The following is a 9558-nucleotide window of genomic DNA, read 5'->3' as shown; positions in this document are numbered from 1 at the left end:
AAATATAAAAGTCTAAAAGATATTTTTTTAAAATCTATATATCAACTTTAATGTGGAATAAATTATTTTATATAATGTTTTCTTTTGCTTGCTGGGTTGATATATATTTAGTTAGTATTTTTGGATGATATTTGAATATGATTAAAAAATAAAATCCTATAACAAAGGAATTAAATGTATTATATTGTTCAAACTGAATTCAACTAAATTTAAATTCATAATATTTACAAAAGATTTATCAATTTAGAAGGGGAATATGCAGATATAATTAATTAACCAGCCAATAAGTTTGATAACAATATCCAGAGACGAGCTATGCGTGGGTTCAGCATGTGGCAAATCGAGCAAGGGCATTCAGCGTTCCCTACCAATTGACCCAAGTGATCGTCTTATGAAATTACAACTAGATCGAATAAATAAACAACAAAAATAAGACCAAGACGTGAAGTTTTTCAAAAATTATTCGTCGTGCATCTCAAGAACCAAAACATGCATCAAAGTAGAAACATGTTTCACCTGACAAAACATAAGCTTATGATAGAGACATCTGTAATTTCACCTAGGACGTGATATAAACTTGTTGGATTTAATCAAAATAATAAGATACAATTTCCTTAAATGTAGTATATGCCTATAGCTAATTAATTAAGTGACCAGAGAAAAGAATGCACCGGCATTCCTCCTGAGCAAACAATAAAGTTGTCCAAAAACTCTTGAATCCTTGCATTTATGTAGCTGATTGATTCATGGGCATACCATAACCTACACTCGACCATGTTAATTTAGAAACGGTTTCTCCGTTTGCTTCTCATCGGCAACATCACTCGGGAGGTCAAGACCGTGCGGTATCTTGCCAGGATAATTGCAACTAGATGTTTCAGAACCAAGCAAGCTACGAAACAAATAATGCAGTGTCAGGTGTTCGCTCGAAATCAATTGGCTAAAGAAAACTCTTACCTTCTATCCACTAAAACCATGGAGCGCAGTTCACAGTTAGCAAAGCTGTAGAACAGGAAATGAAATAGATCAGTATCTTGGTCAGGCCCAGCAAAACGGTGAGATGAATGCAAAGCAGATCAAATCATATGTTTAATACAGAAAGTAGATCGTTATCTTGTTTCCTTCCTATGTTTAGCCACCTAGGCATTAAATAAAAGACGATCAAAGTCTATTGACATCAACCCATCATGTATTAGTCAAGTAAACTTATCCAGGTGATTGGCAATATAGTTTCCCAAAATGAATATCCACTAAGCATCCCTAGCCTTGCATATAAACAGGCTTGAGATAACTTTTCAATTACAGTGCATCATGTTACAATTAGAAACCTCGTAAAGAAATCATCCGTCACTAAAAAGAAACTATTTCTGGATTGTGAAGAATTAGTTTAGGGTTTAGGAGACGTTAAATATAACAGAATGAAAAATATTCGGCTTTTCATCATGATCACAGAGCTTGCAAGTTGTCAGAACTGAATCAAGAAACAACAATAGTAGAAAACAAAATGCTTTAGGATTAAAAATTACAAACAACACGACGAAATCTTATTCCGCTAAATGGGGTCGGCTATATTGATCCTTCTACGTCATTGGACTTTATCCCTTACTATATCATCATATACCCTTAAATAAATTTTATCTTATATTCTATATAAGATATCTCTCTCAATTCCATCGTCATTTTACAAAAATAATAATAAATACTTAAAGCTCTTCTAGACAATTCATCATCTCTTATCTTAACAATTATCTTATTATCTCATTACATCTAATATTGCTAAACTTAAATTTCATATATTCGATTTTTACTCTAATAAACCTAAAACCTTTAACTTTTAGTATTTTCCGTCAAAATTCTAGTTTAACAGTTACTTTTTCACATGTTTCATCTACCAAAATAATATCACCTACAAACAATATGCACCACAATATTGTCTCTAGAATAGGCTCGTCCATGATTAGTGTAAAAAAATAAGGACTAGAGCTAATCCTTAATGTAACTCTATCTAATGCGGTGATGAAGAGGGACCCCACCCATGGGTCAAAGTAGAAGAAAGCGACCGACATGGAGGTCAAAATCAGAATAGTCAAAGGCTCAGGCCCATGATGCAAACCAATTAAGCCAAGCGGTGGTATCGTCTGTCCGGTCGTGCATGACCATCCAATCGGCCCAAAGCGCGTCCGAACAACCGCTCATTGAAGGCCCGCGACTGAGGCTAATAGACAAGCAGCAACTCCCCCGGACTACTACCCCCGAGCGGGAGGCATGTCCGGTCGAACAAAGCACAGCCCTCCGACAACAATACAGCCGAACGAAAAGTAGGACAATAGATCTGCTCATTACGTCTGGACTGGGACTACCCGTCCGAGCAGCTGCCGGTCGATCGCGTGTGGACTCACTAACTATCTTATCGTATCTTTTTGGGAGTTTGTGCCGTTGACAACAAAACATGTCCAGCAGGCAAATCGTACTTTAGAAGCTTCCAGGATGGTTGCTTAAGGAATATTGTCAGGGACACTTTTTGACCTATCTTTTTCTAGGACGCCTAAGAAAATGTGCCTATGTTTTGAGACAAGTGCGTGAACACTGCAGTGATACACTATAAAAGGGGTTCTAATCTACAAGCGGAGGTATGCACAACTTCGTTTTCTATACGTTTTAGCTACAGTTCTCTATTTTTTTTCTACTCGACGAAAACTTACTTGAGCATCAAAGGGCCAACGCCGAGAAACCCTTCCCAACCCAGCATTGACACTCTTGTGTTGCAGGACTACGTGGAGTCTTCGTTTTGTCAACCTTCAAGCCACATCTCAAGCTTGCCATCTTCTCCGTTTTTTGGCAGGATCATATTTAGCGTCGTATGTGGGAGTCTACCTATAGCCAAAACTCGAAGATAGAGGACGTTGGACGACTCACCATTGTAACGCTATCGCAAGAAGACTTGGAAATGATGATACAAATGCGAGCTGCAAAGATGTTGGAGCAACAACAGACAGCGAACGATCGCTGAGCGAATGACCTCGCGACGTCGACGACAGGCATGCCGACTAATCAAAGAGGCTAAGTGGAAAACCCCGCCGCTCGCAAGCCAAACAACAAGCCGACTGGCACATATGGAGAAGCATCGAATACGCCGATCTCTTATCACCGAGCATTGTTCCGCACCCCATCAGAGAAATAAGACTGAGCGGATAGGACACAAGGATCCTCATCGGAAGACGCAGATAGGACACATATGGAGAAATCTTGGACGACCAACTGTCGCGACATTACATGTCATTGACGATCGGAGAATACACGGGGGTGACCGACCCCGAGGACCATCTAATCAAATTCGACAACATGGCCATGCTTCACCAGTACACCGATGGAGTCAAATGCCGAGTATTCCTCACCACGCTCTTCGGATCAGCGCAGAGGTGGTTCAAGCAATTACCGATCGGATCCATATGCAGTTTCAAAGACTTCCAAACAACGTTCCTACAACACTTCGTAAGCAGCCGCCGCCATCAAGAGACAAATGTCAATATGTTTGCGGTCAATCAAGGGCCCAAGGAAGCATTGCGAGCCTATATTAAGAGGTTTAACCAAATGGCTATAGAAGTCCCATTAGCCACTCTGGAAATCCTTGTAAGTTCATTCTCCCAAGGACTTTTAGTGGGTGAATTCTTCCACTCACTCATCCGGAAGCCCCCGAAGGACTTCGATCATCTGCTTGGGCGGGCTAGCGAGTATATTAACATCGAGGAAGCCCAGGCAACTCAAAGGAAGGAAGTGATTCCTGAGCCAGTCGCTGTCTCGGAGAGCCGAGCGGCCCGTACACACCAACCACCGTAGGGGCCACGAGCGGGAGTAGCACAGCCACAGTCAGAGCCCCGTACACATGCGGTCCAGCATATGGAAGCCAAGCGGACAAGGTTCACTGAAGGTCGACCATGGATGTCGCTCTTCTGTTCTTATCATCGGGCAGCAACACACAACACCAGAGATTGCTACAGTCTCAAACCGAAGCCCAGTTGAGCGGCTTCACTAAGATCCCGACATCAATCCCCCTCTCCTGATCGACATCATCACCACTAATCCGAAGGGCGGCGTGAAGATAGAAGGCTGGCAACCAAACCGTACCAACAATCGTCTCAACAGAGAGACTATGATAGGCCCGCTAGGGCATCAGCTGAGCAGTCACGTCTGTCAGCTCGAGAAGAGAACCGTGACAACGTCACTCGGGGCGATATAGGTATGATCGAAGGAGACCCGACTGACAGCGACTCCAACCGAGCCTGGAAGTCACACGCCCGACGTCTGAAAATCCACGTTGTCGGATGCAGCAAAGTAGCAGAAGGATCAGAGATCAGTTTCAGTCCTCAAGACTTAGAGAGAGTGGAGGTCCCTCACGATGACATCCTAATCATCAAAGCGGTAATTGCTAATTATAATATTCACCGTACTTTTATAGATACAGGCAGCTCGGTAAATATTATTTTCAAGAAAGCGTTCGATCAACTGCAAATCGAACAGAACGAGATGCAGCCTATGCAAATCGATCAGAAAGCATTCACTGGCAACGAAGTATTGTCGATCAGCCAGACTCGACTGGCCATAACCCTCGGGGAAGAGCCGTTCAAGAGGACGAGAACGACGAACTTCATCATGGTGGATGCTTCGTCCGCCTACAACGTCATAATAGGTCGACCGGCGCTAAATGGATTCTAAGCGGTTGTCTCCACATTTTGTCAAAAGATCAAGTTCCCCGTGGAGAACTCGATCAGTGAAGTAAAAGGCGATCAGTTGGCCGCTCAGCGAAGCTAGTCGAGATGGTCAAAATCGAGTCGCGAGCCGCTCGGAAGGCCCAACGTCTAGAGATAAACGCAATTCTAGAAGAGCCTCCTGTGCTGGTCCACGAAGAAAAGGAGGAGGTACAAGTTCATCATATCCTATTGGAGGCTACTACTTTCATAGCGGTTGATCTGAGTACAGAGAAGAAGGCGAAGTTGGTTGCTTGTATGAGGCAAAACCATGATGTATTAGCATGAGCGACCCATGAGCTCCCAAGTATCTCATCGAAAATCGTGCAACACAAATTGCACCTCCGATCGGACGTCAAGCTAGTAAAACAGAAGAAAAAAGATTTTAGCATTAAGCAAAACTAGATCATCCGATTGGAGGTTGACAAGTTAATGGAAGTCAGCCACATACACGAGGTGCAGTTCCCGAACTAGTTAGCTAATGTGATGCTAGTCTCCAAGTCGGGCAATAAATGATGGCTCTGCTTCGACTTTCGAAATCTGAACAAAGCTTGCCCAAAGGATTACTACCACTGCTGCGCATTGATGTGGACACGACGGCGGGTTGCGAGCTGATCTACATGTTAAATGCGTACCAAGGTTACCACCAGGTCCCGTTCACTAAAGAGGATCAAGAGAAAGTCAGTTTTATTACGGTCGATGGGACCTTCTGTAACAATATAAGTCGTTTGGACTGAAAAACACCGGAGCCACATACCAAAGGTTGATGAATAAGGTATTCCAAAAGTAGATTGACCGGAACATAGAGGTATATGTCGACAGCATTCTGATAAAATCCCTCCGAGCCACTGATCTCTGTGCAGATATCGAGGAAACCTACCGAACGCTGAGGTACATAATCAAGTTTAATCCAAACAAGTGCCTGTTCGAAGCCAGGAGCGGGTGCTTCCTAGGTTACATCATGACCGAGCGAGGGATCGAAGGAAATTCAAGCAAAGTAAAGGAGCTCCAAGACATGCCCCCGCCCCGCAGCTTAAAGGAGGCTCGGCTAACTCGACGGATCACAGCACTCTCAAGGTTCATATCCAAGTTATCCGATCGAAGCCATCCTTTCTTCAAGGTGTTGCGCTGAGCCACGAAATTTCAATGGGACGCTGAATGTGACAAAGCACCGGAAGAGCTCAAGAGTTACTTAACCTCTTTACCTATACTGGCAAAGCTCATCGTTGGTGAGCCGCTCTAGATGTATTTGTCGTCCATAGAGCAAACGGTCGGCTCGGCGTTGGTACGACAGAACGGCACTGAACAACAGCCGATGTACTTTTTGAGCCACATATTGAAAGATGTTGAGTGCCAATACAAGTATTAAAAGAAACATCGAACGACTCGAATACGACTTGAGATAAAATGACATTAAAGTTGAAAATAATAACTAAGAATGTACTCAATGAGTCAAAGGGACGTGTACCACCGTATAAAGAATCTTGATGGTAAAATTAAAAAGTACAAAAGAAAGTGAAGGAAAAAAGAACCGCCTATAAGTTATTATACACTTATAAAAATAGAAAAAAATTTAAAAAAATATGCAGTGGTCAAGAAAGAGACCATGCTAAGTGATATCCACAACTAGATACAAAAGAAGGGGGAAAGGCATTTTATAGAGTAACTAAAATCAGAGAAAGATCTTATTTAAATAAGATGCATTAAAGATGAATGCAATACAATGATAGTAAAGGATGAGAAAATAAAAGAGCAATAGAAGAGATATTTTCCTTAAATTTTTAATGAACGTTTAAATAACCAACTTAATTTAGATAATTTAAATAGGACAAAAGAGTATAGAAATTTAAATTTATATTTGATCCTGTCTGAAAACTGAAAAAATGGCGCGCTGGGCACGGTGGCTTGGTAGTTGACTGAGAGAATACTTTTTATGCCACAAGGAGGCTTCCTTTCAATCCTGCGCACACGAAGACGAGCAAACAAAACCTCAACGCCCAGAAACCAGGAGGGAGTCCCTAGCGAAAGCCCTCCGACGCTCAAGTCAGTACAATTCCGGACGGGTGAATGAAGTATAGTAGAGAACATGTGCGCGAGAGTAAGCTTCAGATGTTCAAAGAACGTACCTTACCAACGAAGTGGACTCCATTTATATATCACCTCTCATAACCTCCGCAATCATAAGATGGTGAAGTATGTCAAAGATTGTTCGGTAAAGGAAAATGTATAACTTAAGTAATATGCAATAATTGTCTGAGGAATCTTCCATTTACCCATATGTATATCTCTTTTGTCATTTATAACTTATGTCATTGCTGAGGCCGTTGAAGGAATTTGCTGTCATAAGTGGTCGGCTGATGAGAGACATAATAATCCTTGAAGAAAGTTCCAGCAGAATATTCTCTGACACGGTTGTTATTCTGACAGGTTGTTAGGATTCTCTGCTCATGTTGTCAACTGAGTATATCCCAGCCGGCCCATAAAGTCGACCGTCTTTATGTCAGTCCTCACATTAAGCTGCTCAGTTATATTCTGCATAGTATTAGCGATTCGTTCGGAAAATAATATAATGCATTGGGTGTGCTGGAAATCCGTTTGGGAATCAATATAAAGCTAAGTGCCTTAGGCCCGGCTAGCCTTTTATCTGACCAAGCATACATAGAGACATTTGTGAGAATTGGGAAGGTCAACCCTCATTCTGACCGCACCTATGGCTGGTCGATTATGAGGTGGGTCGGATATTTCGGCCGACCTATAAGGTCAGCCGTCTTTAAATCCGGTCAGACATGCTATCTTTTCAATTCAGGAGTAAAGCACTAAACCATTTATGTTCGACCAGCTTAAAGGTGAGTCAGCCCTATTCCGAACAGTCTGAAATCCGGCTGGGCTAGACCTGAGAGCCTTAACATTGGGCGAACAACCAAGTCAAATGGGGAATGCTTTCTTCCCTTGACTTTGACTGTCATGTCACCTTGACTTTGACTGCCATGTCATCTTCTGAGTTGACAAGTACTCAACCCAAAGTACTGTTAGTAAGTACCATAATTAGGTGAGAAAGAAAATAAGGACGCAACCTCCGAGCAGCTAAGACCAATCTATACGCTAATTTTTCGAGCGCGGTGTAATGATACTCGGCTCCTTTTAATAAATAGCTTAAAAATATACAGGCTGTTGATCTTTTTCCTCCTGCCTCATCGATCCGACTGCATGCTCATTTGCTGACAAATACACCCACAAAGGTTCACCCGCCACTAGCTTAGCAAGTATAGTTAAGGCAGACAAATAATTTTTTAACTCCACAAAGCTTTGTCGTAGTCAACATCCCACTGGAATTTGATCACTCGACGGAGGATCTTGAAAAAAAGAAAGCTTCAATCGATCGATCGAGAGATAAAGCAAGACAGGGCTATAGGCCAATCAATCTTTGCGCCTCTTTCAGATTGCGCGGGGGAGTCATGTCTAAGAAAGCTTGCACTTTGCTCGGCTTGACTTCTATCCCTCGCTCGATCACAATGTATCCCAAGAACTGCCCGCTTTTTGCTTCGAACAAACATTTACTAGGGTTGAGCTTCAATCTGTATCGCCTTAAAGTCTAGCAAGTTTTTTCCACATCCGTGCACAGGTCGGTCACCCTGAGGGACTTAATAAGGATGTCTTCCATATAAACCCCCATATTTCGCCCAATCTGCTTTCGGAACATTTTGTTCATAAACCGTTGGTAAGTAGCACCTGCATTCTTTAGTCCGAACGGTATAACATTATGGTAGTAAGTATCTTCAACGGTCATAAAACTAACCTTCTCCTAGTCATCTTTGGTGAGCGGTACTTGATGATACCCCTGATAGGCGTCAAGCATACAAATTAATTCACAACCAGAAGTTGAATCTACTACCTAGTCAATTCTCAGCAAGGGGTAGCAATCCTTGGGGCATGCTTTCTTGAGGTCCTTTGAAGTCGATGCAGACCCTCCATTTGTTTCCCAGCTTAAACAACAGGACCATGTTAGCTAACCAGCTCGGAAACTGCACCTCTTGGATGTAGTCGGCTTCCAATTACTTGTCTACTTTTGCGCGAATAATCTTATTCTGATCCGCCCCGAAATCTCTCTTTCGCTGCTTGACTGGCCGGGCTTCAGGGAAGACATGGAGTACATGCTTCATGACCATGGGAGAGATGTTTGTGATCTCCTTGGTTCCCAAGCAAAAACATCATTGTTACGTGTTAAACACGCAACAAGCTCTTCTTGAAGTTCCGAAGGTAAGTCGACAGCTACTTGGGTAGTCGCTTCCGGCCTACTTGGTCGAATTTGAACCTCCTTCTCTTCATAGACTAAGGTAGGTGGTGCTTCCCAGATAGTGTTGACTTCCATCCCTTACATCTTCCGAGCAGAGTTAGCTTCCGTTTTGATTATATCATCATAACATTTGCATGCTACTAGTTAATCACCTTTGACTTCTCCGACCTAATCATCTACGGAGAATTTTATTTTCTCGAAGAAAGTTGAGATGACTGCCCGGAATTCATTTAGGGTCGATCGACCCAGAATAACATTGTATGCGGAGAACGCGTCTACAACTATGAAAATTGATTAACGCGTCCTCATCAAGGGCTCCTCCCCTAATGATATAGCGAGCTTGATCTAGCCGAGCGACTGAACTTCATTACTCGTGAACCTATAAAGAGGTGTTGATATAGGTTGGAGGTCGCTCGGCTCTATCTGTAGTTGCTCAAACGCTTGCTAGAAGATAATGTTGACCAAGCTGCCCATGTCAACAAAAGTCCGATAGATATTGTGATGGGCTATAATAACCTT

At 42.5% G+C, this 9558-nt stretch overlaps 1 protein-coding gene across 3 annotated transcripts in view; it reads right to left on the bottom strand.

Moving 5' to 3' along the window:
- Window positions 1-567: 567 nt before the first annotated feature.
- LOC122056088 (phosphoglycerate mutase-like protein 1) overlaps window positions 568-9558 on the bottom strand; it is a 30457-nt gene continuing 21466 nt past the window's right edge. For all 3 annotated transcript variants that reach the window (XM_042617875.1, XM_042617883.1, XM_042617890.1), the window contains 2 exons: window positions 958-1002; window positions 568-892 (listed from right to left, as the gene is read on the bottom strand). In XM_042617875.1, the coding sequence (XP_042473809.1) occupies window positions 778-892; window positions 958-1002 (160 nt within the window). In that variant the 3' untranslated portion in view covers window positions 568-777. The remainder of the gene's footprint in view (window positions 893-957; window positions 1003-9558) is intronic.

The sequence above is a fragment of the Zingiber officinale genome, chromosome 1B, assembly GCF_018446385.1.
Source record: "Zingiber officinale cultivar Zhangliang chromosome 1B, Zo_v1.1, whole genome shotgun sequence".
In the NCBI taxonomy this organism is placed as follows: Eukaryota; Viridiplantae; Streptophyta; class Magnoliopsida; order Zingiberales; family Zingiberaceae; genus Zingiber; species Zingiber officinale.
This window is presented reverse-complemented; position numbering and strand designations above follow the sequence as displayed.